General features: G+C 33.7%; 1 protein-coding gene across 2 annotated transcripts in view; it reads left to right on the top strand.

The window, feature by feature from the left end:
* LOC119633533 (transcription factor hamlet-like) overlaps positions 1-21,858 on the top strand; it is a 69,510-nt gene that overhangs the window by 20,228 nt on the left and 27,424 nt on the right. Inside the window, exons 1-2 of one of the 2 annotated variants that reach the window (XM_038027135.1) lie at positions 4,617-4,781; positions 12,263-12,717. In XM_038027135.1, coding sequence (XP_037883063.1) covers positions 4,754-4,781; positions 12,263-12,717 — 483 coding nt within the window. In that variant the 5' untranslated portion in view covers positions 4,617-4,753. Of the gene's footprint in view, positions 1-4,616; positions 4,782-12,262; positions 12,718-21,858 lie in introns of those variants that run through there. The other variant, XM_038027134.1, reaches the window with a different exon arrangement.

Raw genomic sequence — 21,858 nt, 5'->3', positions numbered from 1 at the left:
TACAGGATCTGTAGAGGATTTAATCTGTAAGAACTTTGAAACCAAGAAACCAAATTTATGATCGTAAGTCGTTCGAAAACTCCATATGCAAATGCCGTTCTATTAACTAATAACCAAAATGCCGAAAGGATTTCCAACTTTCCAAGAAGAAATATCAGAAAATTTTAGCATATTGAAAAATTCCTTATACCTTCGCGCTCATGAAATGCTTTGTACAGTCCATGCTCCTGTATGGTCTACAATCATGGACTTTAATAACCAATACAATGAGTTGACTGGGAACCTTTGAGATATGATGTTACCGCAGAACGTCAAAAATATCTTGGGCAGATCGCACATCCAGCGCTGAAGTCTTGACAAAAATGAACCCTGACCGTGAGCTATTAAAGTGTATTAAGAAACGAAAAACTGTGTATTTTGGACGCAAGGTGTGTGGAGAAAAACAAAGTCCTACATCTAGTAATGGAAGACCGTATCGAAGAACGTAGGGGCGTAGAAAGAAAAAACTAGACTGAGCGGAGAACCATTGGCGAGATCATATGCACAGCAAGGAGCCGAGAAAATTTTCCAGTTTCAGTTAATAATATAATATATGAAACAACGCGTGTGTTCACTTATATCCATCAATGGGTTGGCAAGCGAAATATTTGATCGAAATTGATGTTCTACATGAAGTTTCAAGACATCGATAGTCTTCGAATTCGGAAACGTTTTGGTATTCACAAACTATATATTTGTTCGTAAGATTTTGTCGACAATTCCAAATTCAGGGACCAGATTTCTTATTAAGCATACATTTAACTATTAAGTGAGAAAATAAGTTTTATAAGCTAGCCACGCTAGAGCTATTCTCGCCGTGCATGTTTAGTTTCAAACCGTTCTCAATAAGCTTCACCAGCATATTTCTAGGAAGACTTTTAAGCGAACATAAGCACTTGCTAATGGTATCTGTTAGTGCAACGTAAAATCTAAGACATTAAGAAATTTCTGTCAGTTAATGAATTGTGTTCCATATATTCTCACAGTGGAAATCATCTGCCAATGATTTGCTTAACTGAAGAGCAAGAAAGAGAAAAGGAAGAGGACATTGGAAAAAGTTCAAACCACCTTTTAAGCCAAGTAAGTTTTCGGAAAAATTCGCCGTAAACTCTGTATAGATTAGGAACGTGCACAAGTTTCCACCGATTTTTTAAAGAAAGTCATAAAAAAAACTAAAGCACGAAACATTTTATTCCCTATTTTGTCCATCGCTGGTATTTATATGTCCCATCCTTTTGGTAAAATACGAATTCCGTGAACAAAGGACAACTGGCGCTTTCTGGATAGCCACGGAAAGGAAGTGCCTTTCTGAAAACATCTTTGGTACTGAAACATTCGCTCAGAAAAAGCCATCGATGAAGACCAGAGTTAATCAAGAGGAGAACAGCACACTCCGATTAAGCGATGCTAGTGTTTTCTGAGCGACCTTCGCCATTTCGTTGAAAAATCGCGATATCACGACGTTTGGCATATTTCATTCGTTCTTCAAGTCAGTTATTGTTAGCAGCTTTCACTTTTGATGATTTTCTTTGGTCAAAGTAAACCCTGGCAGCGATAGTTGTTTCACATTACAGATCCGTTATGATTTTCAGGAATAAACGCAGTGAAAACTGAAAGCGTTTTTGCGTTTTTCGCGCTAAAGGGCTTACGAAATTTCATCGTCACACAAACTTTGTTTATTAAGAAAAAGCTGCTATTTAACTGCCACATAACATATTCGCTGCAATTTTCGAATATCTTCACAATCCTCATATCATCTTGTATAAGTAAGTTCTGTGTTAATCGAGCTTCAAATGAGTTTGCGTTAATAGACATATTTTTCAACAAGGTCGTCGCCTTGAAACCAGTCTCTTAAGAGTGATATCGAAAGGACGTGAATGGATCTTTGTCAAAACTGTCAAAGGCAACAATAAATAATGTCTGCTTGATTGTCCAAGAAGTTGTAAACAAACCATTTTACAAAACGCTCGTCTTTGGGCGTAATTTCATCAAAACGTTTCATCAAGTCCTTCTGGATTCTGCATACGTTAGCATAAATTTGACATACTGATGTAAAGTTGGCTTAGTGTAAAAAAAAAATTATTTTTTTGGAGGCAAAAAACTATTTTCGAATTTTCATCTTGGAAAAACTGTTCTGTTTCCCCAAATTGAAAAATTTCTGCGATGTAAAAACAAAAATCGATTATCTCAGGAAAAATAACTTTGATTACAGCAACAACAGCAATTTGTGCCATATTTTGCCACTTTTTTTCTAAGCACGTCGCATACAATAAAGTTTTTCCTTTTAACTTTTCACCCACATAAATAACTTTACAGACACAATGAAGTAGCTAAGCACTAAGGCGCAAAGAGTGAGAAGATGTGAGGTGGAATTGTAGGAGATTATTCTACAAAGTCTGGAGAGCAAGTAAGCGCAAACATTTTTCCTTTTTTTTCTGTCGATTTAATAGCATTTCAATCAGAAGCGGATGAATGAGTTGTAGCCTACCCTAAGGCATACTAGGTCTGCTCGGTCGACAAAATAACGCAAGTAGGAGCTCAGGGAAAGTGTGTGTTTATATATATAAATGTATATGTATATATATATATATATATACATAAGAAAGGTGAGTGACTCAACTCATGTTCAAACTATAGTTGCTTGTGGTTTTTTCTCAACATCACATTGCTTTCGTTCTGAAGCAAAAAAGTACATTCCTGGTATTTTCTGTAGATAACACAGCAACAACCTTAAGGGTCTTCGTAAAGTGACATAGATTGTGTTTTGCTTTTGTTTTTGCTTTTTTTTTTTTAATTTTTTTTTTTTGTAGTGTTGGTTTTGAAACGGCGCAAAAGCACAACATATTGAGAAAATAGCCGAGACATACCAGACCAAAGACCACAAAACTATGTGCTTGGTTAGGCATAGAAGAAGAAGAAGAAGAACAAGAAGAAAAATCAAGAAGCAAGGCTAGTGAAGTGAATTTCTCATACATATATGCATATATGTTTATTATACATCTTTTGCTAAGTAAACGGGACAGTTTATAAACGCGAATAGCCTGCTAGTGGCAATCGTTTTAGTAAATCAAATAGTTTTTGTTTAATGATAAGACAGACCGCACACGATATTCAACTTAAATTACGATAAATGAAAATACGAGCGCGAGTTATTAAATATATTTTCGATTTATTCTGGCACTACATTTTTGATGATTGAACTTTTCAGGGAAAATGTAAAATTGTTAACGAATTCAAACAGTGCGAGTTGGGAAAGAACTCATACCTTTAAAAAAAAAAGAAAAAAAAAAAATTTAAAAGTGTTTGGAAGAAGACATTTCAACCCCTACTGTGTGTGCTGAATGTCGATTGAATTGAATATATAGTACTTTATGTTATATATCAAAATGATTGCATATATAAACGTATGCGTGAATACACGGACACCAGAACTGCAGATAACTGAAAAATGTCCTTAAAAGCATGCACATAATATATATATATATATGTAAAGAAAGACACGAACACTTACGCAACTCTGCAATATAGCAAAGAGAATCCACCACCATATTATCATCGTAAATGCATACCACTTCACTCCTATTTGTTTTATTGTTGTCTCTATAGCATATATATATAGGTATATACATATGCATGTGTGCGTATGTCTGCAGGGAAGATGCTTACATTTCTACCGATGCAACAACCATCTCATTTTTACCATTATTAACATTATCCATCCTATGCTATCAACGATATAATATCTAACCAACCAACCAGCCAACCAAACAGCCACAGCTACGGCACAATCAACGTACGAACACAACATTTCTCCATTTTTCTGTAAATATAAAAACAAACATTCATTCAATTCATTCATTCGCACAGATATATACATTTTTTTTTTTTTTTTTTTGTTTTGTGTTGTTTTTGTTTTTATCGCTGAGATATTTTTGCACAAAACGACGACAAACGGACAAAAATACACAGCACAGCACAAGAAGAAGAATCATTTTTAAATATTCTCTGTCGCGACGACATTACATTATCCACGCGTATACAAGTTCGTAATATTGTTTATGCATATCGAGGCATAGCACTAATATAATCATTCATACATGCACATATACATGCATAACAGCATCAACATCAACATTAACATCATCATCATCATCATCATCATCATCGTCATCATCATAATTAACGTCATCATCATCAGTATTAACAGACGAGATACGTACACATCTCCTTGCGTACGCTTACGACAAACAGTACGGTGAGTTGCGGTCGCCAGTGCTGCTGATTCAGTTTATTTACAGTTTTTGACGGTTAAAGACGCGACTCAACTTCCGTTTTCTATTAAATTTTATTCAAATAAAAATTTACATTGTTAAAAAAGCGTCAATCAATCTAAAATTATTATAATAACGGAATAACTAACTACCTATGAATATATAAATAGATAAGAAAATATGTGCGTAAAGAAGTTATAGTGAAAATTACAATAATAATAATAACAAACAAATGAAAAAAAAAGAAAGAAAAGCAAAAAATGAAATGAAATGAAAAAAAAGAGTAAAAAATACTCGACTTTTTTCTTTTACATCAAATATGGAAAACAAATATTAATATCTATATGTACGTACATATGTATACATAAATAAATATATCCTGGTGACATTGACATTGATTTAGAGAATCAACTGAACATTTTAGTGGATTAAGTGGATTAATTATGATTTTCGATCGTTACGCTGTCTCAGGTATGGAAGACATTGTCACATTGCCTGTTAACTCCTTTCATAAACATATTACAAAAAATATTAGCATAAAATGTACCTAAATGAAAAAATTGTTTCTTACAAGCATAAGTAACTATGGCTGTGTTGAGCGAAAAAATGACAAACTTGCGACGGCCTATGAACTAATGTTTTATAAAGCTTGAAAGTAACGCTCGCCTGAGCACCGAATGGCTGATTAATTTCCAAAATAGGACCTTCTCAGCCCAAAGGAATGAATATCAAATTACCTTCCTCTAGTCCTGATCGTAGAAGCCAGTAATTTTTGTGATTTTTTGTAGCGTTTCTTAATGACGACTCTTTTGGAAGCTGGAAGCAGAACGAGGTATATGTCGGTTTAGCTACCCGTCGTCTCAGTCGAATATCTCGGAAATACACAATATTCATACAGGATGTGCTTTAAGGACATATTATAGACATTCCACTCTGACATAGAACGCGTATATTCACACAAAGTGCTTAAATGATAACCACTCTTCATTGAGGTTGTAACAATCGAGATTCCGACATATTGTATAATAAATTACAATAACTAAAAATTTCAGGAAAATCTTCAACAAACTCTCGAATGTTTTGTTGTAATTAATTATTCAAGCTTTCACAACTGGAAAATGGGCGGCTTATCCGTCCCTCAAATTATCGAATAAATTTAAAGGAACTTTATTTTGGGAAGTAAAGGGGCCGTAGAGAACAGGACTGCTAAATCAAAGCCGGTTTATAATAACCTTGACGGATTTTGTGACCGCATTTAAGCGGGGAAGCAGTTTGCAAACTTTCAATTCATTCTATTACGCTTTGTATATTTCTGATCAATCAGTTCAGGCTGCCTTCAAGCCTAAGCTGAATCAGTGCACATGAACTTTTATACCATCCGTTAAAGGAAGGGTACGTATCAGCTTTGACATTGCTCCACCAAGAAAATACAAACTGATATAAACTTCCCGATAGGAGAATATCTCAAAACTTTTTGTTTCAAATTAAAATTTGGAACAAGTATTCAGAGCTATAATCATATAACAAGAAATGTTACGGTTTAAATGCATTTATGCAAAGTTATAGGCAGTCCAGCTTCGCCTTAAGGTAAATGAATACAAACGTACTTTTACCGATGTGGAAATGTATGTATTATGGATTTTGTGTAGCAATTCCTTTAGAATAAGCACACGCTAGTTTTGAAGACTGGAGAAACCTATCTTACAAAATAATCTACGCTAAAGTAAATGTTAAATGACAGTCGTGCGTTTATCAGAAAAATTGGACAAAATAAATCCGTTTGGTTCCCAAACACATACTTATTGGCGGATGAAAGGATTGATAGTACTCTATTGTGTGCGTATGTGTAAAAAAATCTATATGAAATATGAAATAGATGTCGTTCTAGTAATTAAAGTCTGCACATCACCGTTGAGGTTTAATTAAACGAATCCCACAGGCTTATCGAGTATACAAAGTGCAGTAGTTTTCCTTGTTGCAAAACGAAACATAAACTAAGTAAATCCGAAAAGTTAGTCAATCCCGCAGTCCGCTGACTTTTATATATTATTTATACTCTTCTGAATCACAAAATTCGACTTGGCAGAATTCTAAGATTTCAGTCCTCAAAATATTGAAAAATACTTTAGCGGAAGCGTAGGAGAGGAATCGCTTTTCTGGAACATAATATTCGCGCGAAACTGCAAAACATGGCTTCTAAAAGCAATTACAGTTATTCATGAATCCATCAGATGTTTAAAACTTATGTGCATTTTACAAGTACAATTTACATAACGACTTTTTAAAACGAGGCATTATATGACAAGTGGTTGAAGAAGCAGTCTGATCCAAACAACTTTCAAAAGCAAATATCTCAAAAACTGCGGCCTGCAGGGCGAACACAACACAACAAACTAATTAGGGCAGACGGAGAAGCAAGCGTAGATCAATTCAGAAGATGATATTGAATCGATCGGTAACTGGAATATGAATTTTTCTACATTTTTTTTTCCTTCAAATTGCAGTTACGTGTCTGCAGTTCTTGTCCTTGATAAGGCAATTGATTCATCATTCATTAATTATTTGCATTTGAAAATTCTTCCAACCTCAAAATCGTAGATTTTATTATTGTAGCTAATAGAAACGTTTTTAACGTTACAACCGCAATATTCCAGATGCTAGTTTACAAATGCTAGTCTATAACAAATATAGTTTAGCAACCAAATGCTATGAATAGAGATTATAGAAGTGGCGATGATTCAGCGAAAAATGAAATTAAAGCAAAGCAAGGGGCATACTGTTCCCTACCACCATATTGGCATGAAGTGAAGTGAATTTATTTTTTGAATTTAACGAAATAACGCCCATATAAGAGTTACCTAAAAAAACATTACGATCGATTTTATCGATTGATTTTATAAGTATATATAAATACCGATATAAATCTGTTTGGGCTTTTGTAGAGAGCAGTTATCTATTCTCTATTCTGAACTTGCTCTTTATTTTATATTTAGAGTAAGTACCTCTTCTCATGCTACCTTTTACTAATTAAAGATTTTCCATGTGAGGCGACGATATATTAAAATTTAACATTTTTATATAGTGAAGAAAAATTTATTAAAATCCCTCTATTTTAGAACAGATTCTCTTTGTCAGATAGTTGAGTGAATAAATTCATTTTATGTGAATTTATTGAGCTGCATAGACGATCACCCAGCTGACTTCCTCTTAAGATTTTATAATACCCTATAGTACCCTATAGACCCTTAGCTTATAGTTTTGCAGAAATATTTTCATGGAATTGCAAATTATAGAAGAATAGTTGAGAATAGTCGCAGTTCTCCGAGGTGGTTTCAGTTTTTTTTGTCGGCGTACACGTGAGCAGATCGCACCCATTTTTTAGCCGCGGTTTCGTAATTGATCAAAGAATCTTTGCGGCAAATTTCATTTCCTTATCTTAAAAAGATTCAAAACCTGCCAAATATACGGATTAGCAAAAGAATAAGGGAATCAGTCCTCACATTTATTAGTGCTTTTCATTATTCATATTTTCCTTTAAAAAATTGTGTTTAAAAAATCCTACTACAAGATTTTCTTTAATGTTCGGAATTTGATTTATTATGACTTTCTTCCGCCGGACCAGACTGAATTGACAAGAGTAGAATTTGACCGTCATGTCTTCGGTAGAAGAGTTTCCTTATCATCATTATAAATGTTTGCATAGCGATAATGCATCTTCTCACACCGCATTGGTTCTTCGAGACATTTTCGGCAGAAATGCAACACATGTTGGCAACAGCCTCATTTGTCTGACTTCTTTATGGTACTTTGCGAAACTGAAAAAAAGTAATCCGAGGACTACCTTGCGAGGACTAAAATGCAATTATCGCATGAAACCACACAAGCTTATCAACTATTGAAAATATTCACATAAGATGTGACACAGATGCCCGTTAGGATGATGTCAGTCGAAGAAATATAATTGCTGGCGTCCCCCGTTTTTACTAATCTTATTCGCGTTGTTGTTTGATAAGATTCTCAAATTTTGCACCGTTTTGCATCGGAACAGTGCTTTATTACACATATGTAACATGTTGATTGTAGTCACGTTGACTATTCGTCGCAACATAAACAAAGCCAAAATCTGACCAGAAGAATATTAAAAGAAAACTTTGATACTTTGTTAAAAGCTTTAACATCATTACGTAAGGAAAAAATGAAAAAGTGGAATTAGTCGATTTGCCACCTGGACTACTCTTACGGGTTTCCCTAAGCAAAATAACTGATATCAATATTAGAAAGATTAGAGATAAAGTTTTCGTAGTTTTGTTAAATAACTTGACTTTGACTTGGTTCGAAGGACGAAAACCGAAATGTTTGCATTCGAAAAATTATTGCGAAATGCATTCCATTACAAAGTTTTCAAAAGCATTTGAGAAAGTTTCGCTTTTATTCAATATCAAATTTTCCGAAGCATTTATACATTGTTACACTATGTTATATAACAATCTATGGGAATTTGTTGCAAAACAGTTAGATATTCCGCAGTCAAACGGATCGAAACTATAAAAATCAATTAGTCGTATTATATAATCAGATATTTGTACATATATACTTGACTTGTGGGCAGAAATAGCTTCAAAGGACATTGAAAGAGTGCGCACTTTTACAATAATATCTATATAAATAATAAATAAATAAATATATATATATGATAATAAATATATAAATATAAATATATAATAAATATATATATATAACGTCAATTAAAACTTTATTTTATTCGTCAGGCAATTAAAAGTTTTTCGTCACAACCAAAGTAAACTTTTTTGCTAAAACGGCGATTGACAATTGACAGAGATTTCATGTTATTCGGTTTGACGATTCATCGAAATTGGAACGTTTTTCGTAATTGCTTGAAACTGTTGTTCGCGAAAATTAACATTTTCAAAATGAATAAATACATCATACATACATTATATGCATGTAATGAAAAGAATATCATATTGGTATTCTTCACATAAGCAGATGCTTGGCATTGAAAGAAATTCAGCCGTTAAGAACGAACTAAAATTACCATTTTATCAATATATGTTCGATATATTGCAACTAGTTCTTTAAAACTATTCTCATTTGCAAGTAATACGTTGTTTAGTTGAACATGTTTAAGTAAAGATTGCAACTAAATAGGTATCGAACGGAGGTAAGCCACAGCTTCAATCATATAGTTTTCTAAAAAATATGGCTGCTTTCAGTCCCAAACCAAACTTACTGCTATTTTTTATATACGAAACGATTTGGAAATTCAATCGATAAAATGGATAATTCATTCAGAAGAAACAGTATTTGTATATATGTATTATTAATAAACGCAAGACTTTCTAGTCTTAATTTCTTAATACCTATCAAGAAGCTATACCCAATGTGTCAATTGTATAAACTAACCAGAAATGTTGAGTCTAATATTTGGAAAAGGGCGAAAAAACAATCAGCTTCTTACTTAGCGAAGGACCGACTTTGCTCATTTTTGCAGTTGAACGATTATTGAAAGATGCTAAGAAAAAAGTTAAGGAAAAAATTAGAACTTTAGACTAAGTTAAAATGGATAGGAAACAAATTTAAGACAATGTTTCTTCTTCCAAAGAAGACGGGGACCACCGATCTCCGTAAGATCTGAGAGCCGAGAGGTTACATATATCGAATTCCATCGTTCATAATAATATATTTATCCAGTGTAAAAAAATTGTCTCACGGAATCACTTCCCTAACAACCTAACACTTTTAAGATCGTAATTGTGCGTGTGAGCAGATGAAACGCACATACATCCATCCAAATCGATTTCGCTATTCCGATAGCCGAAAAATTTATGTGCTTGATGGGGTTTTCAATTTCGATGTATTTGAAACATTTAGCAAAACAAAGCACAACTGTTTCGTTTACAAAGATACTTACGTAATTCTATTCTACACATGAAATGAATTTGGATTTCTATTTGCAAGTTGACAATTAAGGAAAGACATATAAAAGTTCAAAAAAAAAATAAAAATTCGATTTGGTCTTGGCCTGCCTTCATCAAATTCCCTTAGAACAATAAAAGTATTTTTTCAATGCATTCAATGCTATATATTTCGTCATTTGTGACTGCGTAAAATACTTCATCCTAGCATATAGCGGACATCGTTGTTCTGTCCGGTTGGGACAAAATAATTATGATTGTATTTTCTACTATATAATATCTATAACACACGATGTTATAGAATAAAGTGCCGCGTATGAGTTAATGGGGTTTGATTCTACGCAATGCTACACATATTTCATGTAAATGTGTCTTTACATATACACGTATGTCCTCGAACTTTTCACGCTTTGAAAACGATCATCCGTCAGGTTGAGGCCGACAAGTGTTGACAAGTTTTCGAAAATTACCTCAAAAGGATCCACCGCAATAGGATGTCCATTGGGCGACGTGTGAATGGCAGACGATGAAGAAGGAAGTGCTGCAGATGAGTGTAGAAATTAGTTGAAAGTGCTTTTGATAGAACTTGCAACAAGGTGGCTTGAAAGAGGACAAGACGAGCGGATGGACCGACAGACAGGCATGCAGTTAGTCTAATAGAAAGCCAGTTTATTTCAAGTCTTCCAGGATTTTGAATTCATTCACAAAATCTCTACTTTGTCCTGCTCTGCTGCAAACTCTTCAGTAAAATTTGTCTTCCGTGTGCCAAACTTCAATTTTCTATATCATCGATATACTTTATACATATATATTTATATTTACTACTGAAAGAGAAAACATGGAGCCCTAGTAGCAAATTAGTGTGAAGAGTAAACAAGTGTAAGCTAATTCTAGTGCGTGACACATTCTTTAGCAATCGGAGAATTATCTACTATCAAGTGTACAATTTACTCTGTAATGAGGGCTTAGGGGACAATACAGTTCAAATAACTGTGTGTGAACGATAACGAAGGTTGAAAATATTTATCAAATTTTTATATATCTTTTTATACGGAAATGCTTTGCATTATCGGCTGCAATCAAGACAATAAATTAAAGACAAAATTGGCATCTTATCGCTTGAGGTGTCCATCAAATCGCATTCACAAAGTATCTTCAAAAATGACAATCACTTACTAACGTACATAATAGATTGATATTTCTATTTTTTTAATTTTTTTTTTTTATTTTTTTGAAGTTATTGTTGTGCCTTCTAAATAAAGGATAGAGATATAAAGTGCTTTTGCGTCACAATGTTGCTAGAGGTTTATCAAGTAATTGACAAGCGTTTGCTTTTCAAGCTAGCGAAACCAATGATAGACAACACAATAAATAAACAAAAAAAAAAACAAAAACAAAAACAAAAACGTCAAGTGAGCACCTTTGAAACTTTCACATGGTTATCTTTTGTTATCTTTGTGTATGTTTTCTAATTTATTGTAAAATATATAATCTTTCGCAAGATTATGTAAGAAATTGTGTTGTCTTATTTCGTTTGAAAGGATGTTTTTATTTAACCAAATGTGCATAAAAATGTCGGAACCGTAGATTATATATACACATAAGGCATTTGCTTTGCCTTTTCTCTTTTTGTTTTTCTTGAAATTTTACCTAAATTGTCTTATTTTGGCCTAATTCGGCGCTAATATTGCCACAAAAACGGTTGTGCGTTGAATTTTGCTTTCAATTATTACAGTTTAGCTTACAGTTTGCGTTAAAATGTGTGAATTTTTGTGTTTTGTGTTTCGAACACTCGAAACAAATTCATTGTTTGTTTGCCTATGCTTGTGCTGTAAGATTCAATTATTTATCTGGCGGTTTCTTTTATGCCCTGTTACGATATTTTCCAAGCGAAGATTCAATAGATATTTATTTAATTTTCTGGAGAGAAATGCTTTCATTCTTAATTTAATGCAAATTTTTCTATTTCAAGTTCTTCCTCTTCTTACGTTATTCTTTTCTGCTTTTCTTTTATAGGCAGCAGCACCGAGGACTACGAATTGGGAGCGTTTAGACAATTCCCTCATAATTTGAGTGCGACGAACCCATTGCATACCTTAAACTTTCCCAATAATTCCGATTTACCCTATCAACCGCCACCGCCCCCGCTGCCGAACGGCTGTCGTCCTAGTACTTCACCCCGAGGGCGATTGTCGTTTGAGAACTCAACGCAACCACCGAACGTTCCCCTAGTCAATACATCATTACCGAGTCATGCCCCTGCCGCTGTTGTTTCCCACTCTCAGGTGGAACACTTATTAAATAGTAAATTACAGGCTGAACGCCTGTTGCTGTGCGTAGCCCGTTTACAACCTATCTGTGATTTGGAACCACGAGAAAATGGTGTTTATACCAAAGTACATTTAAGACGTGGAACACGATTCGGCCCGTTTGCTGTAAGCGGACATGCAGACGAAACGAACGTCTGGGATGTAAGTACAGAAATTAGTATTAAAAAAAAATGTATATATATAGAAGAGAAAAACTTTGAGAAATAAGCCAATCTTTACAGCATGGAAGAAAGGAAAACTTGCTTTCTTCTCTCTTCCATTTCAGTATCTAAATCATGCCCTGAAAAGTATGTCGAAAAATTTTGTAAAAAGTTTGATTTTTTTTTTTGTGTTGTTTGGGTTTTTGGGGCGTAGTACACACGCCTTTAATCTTGACGAGGAACATTTAAAACCGGATAAATACGCCGAGCTTTATATATCTATCGTAACTTCCGCAGTTGCGAAAATTCAAATGATAGACAGACGGACGGACATGGCAAAGGAAAGATACTATATCTGGCCTATGTCGTATAGCTATTTCTTGCCTTTGCTTTCACATTATCTTTAAAGAAGAACTGTTTTTTGTTAAAATACATAACCAATCATTCAGTCATCCATAGGACAGACAGGCTTTAGCTAAAAAGAAAAAAGGAAAGAGAAAGAAACGATATTTGCCGCAGCTTAATGTGTGCGTCTTAAAAAGTTGCAAGCATAACAGATTTCTTTTTCCGCTTGTACTGACCAGTCGCAAGACCTTTTAAAAAGCAAGGGTGTGGCAGTTAGGATGTGTACTCTTAATTTACAGTCTCTAAAAGATATTGAGCAAAATATAGTGTTTTGAAGGATTACCTAAAACTAAGACTAGGGAAAACTTGTATTTATATCCCGAGTTGGCAAACTATAGCTACCCGCCAGATCCTGCTAGAAGCATTTTCAAAGACTATTTAAAGCTAAAATTAGTCCCCATCAGCTACCTCACTTTCCGTAGGGACCTTCTTTCCCCCCCTTAACATTTTCTCACTACAATGTGCTGGATAATTAGTAGTTCCGGCTAATACACAACCAGTTGAAAAGATATTGTAACTGCAAGCCTTCCAGCGAATCAATTTTAATTAGCTTTGGTAAATATTAGATCATCGTGCGATGTTATGAGCCTATGTTACAATTGCTCGTTATTGGGCGCAGAAGAAAGAAGGATTACTCCGTCAAATACGATTATATGAGCGAACTTTTAGTCTTTTTTCTAAATTTTCATTGACAGGGCAGCCATCGAAAAGATGGATTTACAGAACATGGTTATATCTTTCGTATGGGCAATGACAAATCTGTATATTTGTTCATCCGTCCTTCCGTGTTGAACATAAACTTATCTCTTATCAAAAAACTAAACTCATATTGCGAAAGTCGGCTGGTGGTTAAGCGTATGCAACTATGGCTTGAGAATGCCATGCCGTGTCAGTGATGCCTTATTATCATATCTAAATTAAAGAATCGCGTATGCAACAACAACAGAGAAATTTTTTGGAAACTGTGTGATTTTAAAAACTTACCGAACCTCCGAACTAATTTACACTACATTTCCAATGATGCATCCAACCTTAATGTAAAGATTTACATCAACTATCGAGCTAAGAGCGTAACCGTCGTTTCAACGAAAAGACTTAAATGAAAAGTATTTAAAACGCATTCTAATATTTTGGATCAAATTTTCAAGCTGTAATTATAAACTTTGCTTTCATATTACAAACGAACGGAGCGAAAAAAAGCTAAACATAAGTATTGTAAACATTGTGGTTTAATCACGTGTAGGTAGTATTGACTAACAACAGGTATGTTCTTATCGCCTATCTCGAATGCAATGACAATAATGTTCCTCAATACAAAAATTCTAAAAGTAATTTGAAATTTTTCGAGCCATCCTTTGCAATTTCTATCAGGAACACTTTCAATTAATTTCTGCACGCATCAGTCGCATTTCTCCCTTCTTGGAATTAGTACAAAACCCAATGGCGTAAACGAACTTTACCATGGCCACGAGTACACGATCGCGTTTCACTCAATGCTACCCGAAATCATCTTCGCTTTAGTTCATTTGCTAAGTCAATTTGCATACATTCAGTGACAAAAAGTGGAAGCCAAATATGCAATCGGAACGAACAGAACTTTCCGGTGGACTAACACATTCGCATTATCTGCGTGAAACTATATGGATGTTGTTGTCTGTGTTCTGTGTTCCTTAGTGAAAGATTGCATATTAAAATGATTTGTTTTGCTAACACTTCTAACACTTCTTCGCGCTGGCCAGAAACTAGCCAGAGCTACGGCTGAAACAAGTTATCTCAGATTTCGATGGAAAGGAAGAAAACTGGTTTCGTGTTTTCAATACTAATATACTTGATTATTTGATATCACGTACATATATACATACAGATAACGCATATGTGGAAAATTGTTTGGCCAATTGATACAATAAATGTAATAATAAAGAGAAAACAAAAGGAATAAAAACAAGACATGAGAGATCATCTTAAGCTTATCTGAATATAAGGATTAGGTGATATATTTTACTCGTTTTTCTATGGATTTTATTAACAATATACAAAATTTTGAATATCTTTTCTTATTAGTTGTTCTTGTTTGTCTTTCTGTTTTTTTTTTTTTTTATATTTTTATTTTTTTTTTATTTTAAATTTAACACATTTTTATTGTTCGAGAGGATTTAAATAAAAACCATAACAAAATTGTCTGCCTTACACATACAAGCAATGAAAATGAGTTTTCTTTGCACCTTTTTTTTTTTTTTTTTTTTTACTTTTGACGTATACGAGATAATACCTTGTTTTGCGATACGAATACAATAAGAAAACTAATATTTATTTTTGCAATTGAAATAGTGAACGTTTCACACCAAACGGAACTTGAGATTCACTTTTTAGAGAAGCGAAACAATAATGAAATAAAATAATAATAACAATAATAGGAAAGGAAAAGTAAAAGATATCTCCGCAGAGATATGTCAGTTAGGAATGTATGGATGAAATATCAACAAACGGTAAAAACAAACTTGCTTTTACGATTTGTACACAAACACAAGTTCGAGTGTTTCCCGGTTATGTACACATGCACACATACACACGCACACACATTTATATAAACATAGTATGAAGAATAATCCAAAATATCAAAATTACCTGAGCCTTAGTTTTAATTTTTTTTTTTTTTTTTTTTTTTTTTATTCTATTGATTGGATTGTCTGTCGATGTGTCTGTCAATTCGTACTCGGAGGCACAGATGACAGTTTATGTAGAGCGCCTAGGGTAGAGTGTGACAACGAGGCCCTAATTGGAATTATCTATATACAGCGAATTTAAGCCTCATTTAAGGGACACTTTGTGGATTTGCGCTTATTTGCTTCCGTTATTTGTTCTTCCTTGTCTTCTGTTAGATTGCGTTATGTATGCGTGTAAAGTAAATTAGCTCTGGTCTGGTTTCAGCACAATGATAAAGAGGGTAACATAACGTAGCAATATGTTAGAGACTTCGCAAATATATATAGCAGAGAGATGATGAGTTTACTGTTTTTCTTTTTTTTTTTTTTTTTTTATTATTCCTCTCTATTACAATTTTGTTGCCTTTTGCTTGCGGATTATCCTTTCACGGGCAGTTGCAGTTCATCGTGGTGGTAGTTAAAATCTGCCTGGATGGCTGGCGTTAATTTTCTTATTGATTTGTCAGTCAAACAAACTGAAGAGTTTCTTTCCCCGTCCCCGTACTCGTCCTCGTCCTCGTATCAAATCTTTTAATTAAATATTTTCCCAATCATTTAATTTTTCACTAATAAAGAGGAGGTTTTCCTTTTTTTTGAGATTTTCACCCAAAAATTTTCAGCAGCAAATGTTTTACTTATGCATTGCATATGCGATTTTGGGATAAATTTTACTTTTATGCAACAATAAAGAGATTAAATTACATAAATACTACGACTATTGCAAATTATTAAAGACTTATATGTATGTATGTATAAGTAATATGATCTACGCGAACATTTCGTGCAGATGCGAAAGGATTAAAAATTTATAGAAAGAATAAAATTATCACATAAATGTTTTTCTTTTTTTGCAAAATGCTTTTTGCTTTTCTGCTATCGAGCAACTTTTGCCATCAATATGCATAGGCGAGTGCTTGCAATTATTTGTTCTTTATTTTACAACAGAAATTTAATCGAATTTCTTATAAAATGCTTTTCTAAAATTCTGCAAAGTTGTCTTAAAAAGTAATTGACAGAAAAACAAGATGAGCAATGGTTAGGTCTGAAGATATTAGACAAGTCATGTTTCAACGACAACAGATTTTTCGTTCGGTTCGTCTAGTTTTACGACGATTTAGTAGTCACAAGTAAAAAGGTTATAATGAGTCGCGATTCACCATGAAATACCCTACAGCATTCTACAGTTGCTCACATAACGACTTTGGAAAATAAGGCGCTATATGGAAAGTGATCGAAAACGTCATGCGATTCGAACTATTTTCGAAAGCATCGGTCCTTGGGCAAAAACACGTCTGTCTACCATATTTCATCAAAATAAGGCAGCAGAAGGTGTAGACAGACAAACTTGGACCGATTCACAAGGTGATTTTCAATCAATCGGTATAATGGCTGGGGAGTTCACCTTCTGGAGTCCTTCTCGACGTGGCATACTTTCGCAGAAACTTGATGTACCCTTACACGACATGTGCATTTGTATAGAGTGCAATTTTATGTCTTAGATGCCAGATACGATGCAAGCTAAAGTTCGACTATCCAGTGCAGAACTATCTCGTGTGAATATTTAAAACTAAAAACATTTCTACAATACTTGCTGGATGGTACTGTGCCGAAGGGTACTCAGTCTCTCATGACCCCGAAGTCAGTCAGTTTTTTTCTTAATAGAATCAGTTTCAAAAATGTGTAGTAAAGCGTTTGCATTAAAGTTCAAAACAATAACAGAAATTTTTTTTAGTGGGTATCTGTTAGTTCAATGAGAACCACCTGAATTGATATTTGGGTAGACATTGATAATGAAAATGTGCAGATAAACATTGCATGAACGATTACATGTTCAAGTTAACAATAGACATAAGTAAAATTAAGTTTTTAGATATAAGTAAAGGTAAGAAGATAGCCAGTGAAACTAATTAATATTTAATAGGTGTAAAAATAAATACCTTCCGTCTTCTGATAAAATCCAACTTTATTTCAAATATACTTGTTACAGAAGGTTAATAATCGAAATGCGGTTCATCACATATGTATATTGTAATCGCAAATGGGTCAACCGACTAACATTGGCGGAAATTTAAAAGGCAATCCTACGATTTTCTGCACATTTCATCACTTGAGCGCAATAGATCGCCATATAACACGTATTCATATAAGACGAAAGTTCGGAAAATGTAGCGGAAAAATGATGACCTTGTGTTCGTATAGCATGCTAAAAGAGGCTTTTGAAATGCCGTAAAAGAACGAGGAAGAAACTTTCAATTGATAAATTTTTGCATATTGCTCGCTCTCTCCTGCTTTCTTGCAAAGAAAAGAAGACGGTCTGAAGTCTGATTATTGAAGAAAGTTATTTTGAGTATAACAAGCAACTTAAGTTAGGAACAGCTCATCTATTCTTACAATTTGAGTGACTCGTACTACAAAGTTATTGAGGGCTGTTCGCTTATGCCCTCTTGTCAATTATTAACCGGCAATAAACACTTTCTCAGAGTTCCTTTGAAGAAAGCATCATTATTTCCCATCTTTTTTTTTTAATGTAAAATGTGCTACAATTTGCAATAAAAATAATTAATTTTATAGTTTAACCCTTGCGTGAATGTCCCTTGCATCTTGAACCTAAGCAAACGTTATTTTCGCATAGAAACATATCAACAAAATTATGATAAATGAATGAAAAGATAATTGAAAGTTGGAAAGTTGGGTTCTTCTACGACAATATCTTGTTAAAAATGACACGAACAATTAAATACATAGAAGCCACAAATGCGTGTAAGATATTAAAATACAAAGAAGCGACAAATAGAAGAAAAAAACATGCAATAATTCATGAGAAGAAGAATTACAACAACAATTAAGGAATAAAAGACAAAGAATGCTATTGCAAGGGCCAAATAAGGTAAGGATTTACAACCCAATAGTACGAGCTAAGAAAAAATTAAAGGGAAAAAATTTGTTTGAAATAACTCTAGGGAGTAGAATGTGATTACTAAAGATAACTCCTTTACTTGACTCTAACGATTTTACAGTTAGCTAATAAGAGGAATTTAAAAATGTTTTCGATGAAATCCCTGCATATATGTACATGAGGGATATGTTTCGTGTAAATTGACAAATAAAAACAATTTTTCTTTTTTTTTTTTTGCTTATCTTGAATTTCGGTTGTCTTTTATGGCCACTACAAGTACGAAGGCAGGAGGCGAAGAACCGCTGGGTTTGTGTATGCAATTCATTAGCTTTGGATGAATTTTTAAAAGGTTTTCTTCTCTTTTTCGTTTTTTTTTTAAGAGAACAATTAACCCGTAAATTGTCAAGGGTAGTAGTAGTGGTAGTAGTTGCTGCTAACGTAATGTGCTTGAATTTGTTTAATGTATGTGCTGTTAATAAGCTTGTGATGAATTGAAGAAGACGTCTCGTCTCGTTTATATTAACTGGAGTGTAAAATAATAACAGAAAATCCTTTACAATCAGTAAAAAATCAAAAGAAAAAAAAAAACTAAATAAATAAATACATAAACTGCAAAGCTAAAAAGGCTTGAAACTTCATTTTCTAGGTAGTCTTCTTCATTCATTCATTCATTCATTCATTCATTTATTCAGTCATTCATTTATAAGCCTCAGTGACCATTGAAGAGAGTGACTTTATATGCATACGAAACATTCACATTTGCTTTAATACATGTACGTATATTACCACTTCATTCAAAAACATGTACATACATATACGCACACATCTAAATGCATAGATGCATAAACGCACGCACTCTCATACTTCTTCTACTTTGCTCTGTTACCGCTGTAACACTTATCTAACAAGTCATTTGGAAAAACGTCGGTTTTTCTGTTATTATTACCGAGTTAAAAGGTGAAGAATGATGATGAATTTTGCTTTTTGCTGCTGCTGTTTTTTTTTTTTTTTCTCCTTTTTTTAAATAAATTAAATATCCCGCTGTTGTTGTTGCTATAATAATATTTCAGCTTTCTCGCTGTCTCTCTTTCTCTCGCCATATAGGTTGGTACTGTGTTCTATGCACTGTTCTTATATTAAGTGTTCCGTGTACATATGCACGCTCCAGAAATTGAATTATTGAAGCAAAATCTTTTTTTTTTTGTATATACAAAAAAAAACAAATCGCAATAAAAACAGATTTTATACATGAGAAAAATCTAAAAAGAAGAATAACAGCAAAAATCTCTTTCTTATAATTGCTCTTAAACGCATTTGTTTTTTATTAAAACCGTAGTTTTTACTGCGGCGTCCATGCCCAGCGTTGAAATTTGTTAAAAATGTGTGGTGTGGTTGCGTTGAGTGGGCTCTTGTAAATAAATTGTGCCACACGTATATAAAATCGTCTTTCGTTAAACAAAAAGTGAACAGAATTTTATTTAATTTTTATAAACACTTGAGTTTTCTTTTTTCTCATTCAAAGTCCGATGATATGATTAATTGACGACAATACTTTTCAATATATTTTCTATATGTGACAGTCTGCGCTCTTTTTCAACATTTTAAGCCAAAGCCCGAAACAGTAACCACCTCGCAGGACTGCAATTGTGAGTGATTGAATATAGCGAACAACATACAATCATGTAAACCAACTGATACATAAAAAAAAGAAAAACGGGTATCGTGTCATGCTTTCAATCAATGCGATTGGAAAGTTGAACAATTTGCCCTTGCTTTCTAAGGAATAGTTTAACTAGCAATATGAAGAGGTTGAAAAGAGAACTGTAGCTCCTACACATGGAGGAACTACCTTTAAGCTTTAGAAGAAGTTATCCCTTTGAAGTGGGCACTTGACTTTAGTTCAGTTTGAATAGGTTGAATTCTATGACAAAAGAAGTCATTTGCGTGAAACGTGACTTTTTCTGCTTAATTTAAAGACCGCTTTTGCTGGATCGTGACAGCTGGTTAACAATGGGACAATAGGAAATAGGAAATTGCAGGGAATAGGAAAATAACTATGGACAACAAAGCTGAATATTTATAGAAATAATAAAAATGAATTTGCGCAACGAATCGAACTTCTAGCAACGACATTTCCTTTAAAAATTTGAAATTTCCTTCAAAAATTTCGTTGCAAAGCCCTGCGACAATTGCTTGCAAAACTTTCCCTTATATTCCCGCGCAGTTAGTTTCATGCAAGAAAATGCGAAAGAATTACTCTTCTGTTAAATTTATATAATTGTTTGTATTGTCTTCGTTTGCATTGTAAAACCTAACAGTGCACTGTTACAGTTAAGTTTTGCACCGCTATGTTACTTCAGAACTACTGTTAATAGCGTTTTGCTTCCACTGAACACTAGAGGACGCCAAAACACTTAAAAGAATGCAAAAATTATTTGCAAACCTCTTACGGCTAATACAAAAGAGATCTTATCTGCATCTTTAAGTTAAATGAATTCATTTAAAATGTTGCTAATGTTAATAAAATGTCTGCATTAATTTTTTTGCTTAGGTTGACGGGTAACATTTGCACTTTCTTTTCTTTTCATATTTCGAGAGAGCAAAAGTCATAATGTAAACAGTTTTATTAACATAAGGTCCTGGCGTTTTTAAGTGAAAACAGCAAAATTACGCTAGAATCAAAACAGGATTAAATTGCTGGTGAATATTTATTTATGTATTACGTTCAAGGCGATGATTGTTCAAAAAGCTGAGGAAGAGCAAAAAACATATTTGGCCGTTGAGGTTATAAGTGATACGGCTAATGCAGCGTAATATTGGCGGATGAATATACTTTTTAGTGATTTCAGCGATATACCCTGCTAAGCTTTGAGAACCAACTTCGTGCCCTCTATCTTATATTCTCTTGGAATTTTAGTTAGCTTTTGTGTAGACTTCCCTTGACTTTTCCTACTGCTGACGCTTTTTGCCGGTTTACAATTTATTAAGTTCGTGGGAACGTATAACTTAAGAAGATTCGATATTATTGAGTTCAACCCACAAGTGGCATCGTTTTAAAATATTTTGGCGAAATTCTTTATACAAATAAGTGTTTTGACGCAACGCCGAGAGCCCTTGAAAATTGATTGCAAATTTCAAA

The sequence above is a fragment of the Glossina fuscipes genome, unplaced genomic scaffold, assembly GCF_014805625.2.
Source record: "Glossina fuscipes isolate IAEA_lab_2018 unplaced genomic scaffold, Yale_Gfus_2 2, whole genome shotgun sequence".
Lineage (NCBI taxonomy): Eukaryota > Metazoa > Arthropoda > Insecta > Diptera > Glossinidae > Glossina > Glossina fuscipes.
Note: the sequence above shows the minus strand (reverse complement) of the source record. Positions and strands in the feature narration are given on the sequence as shown.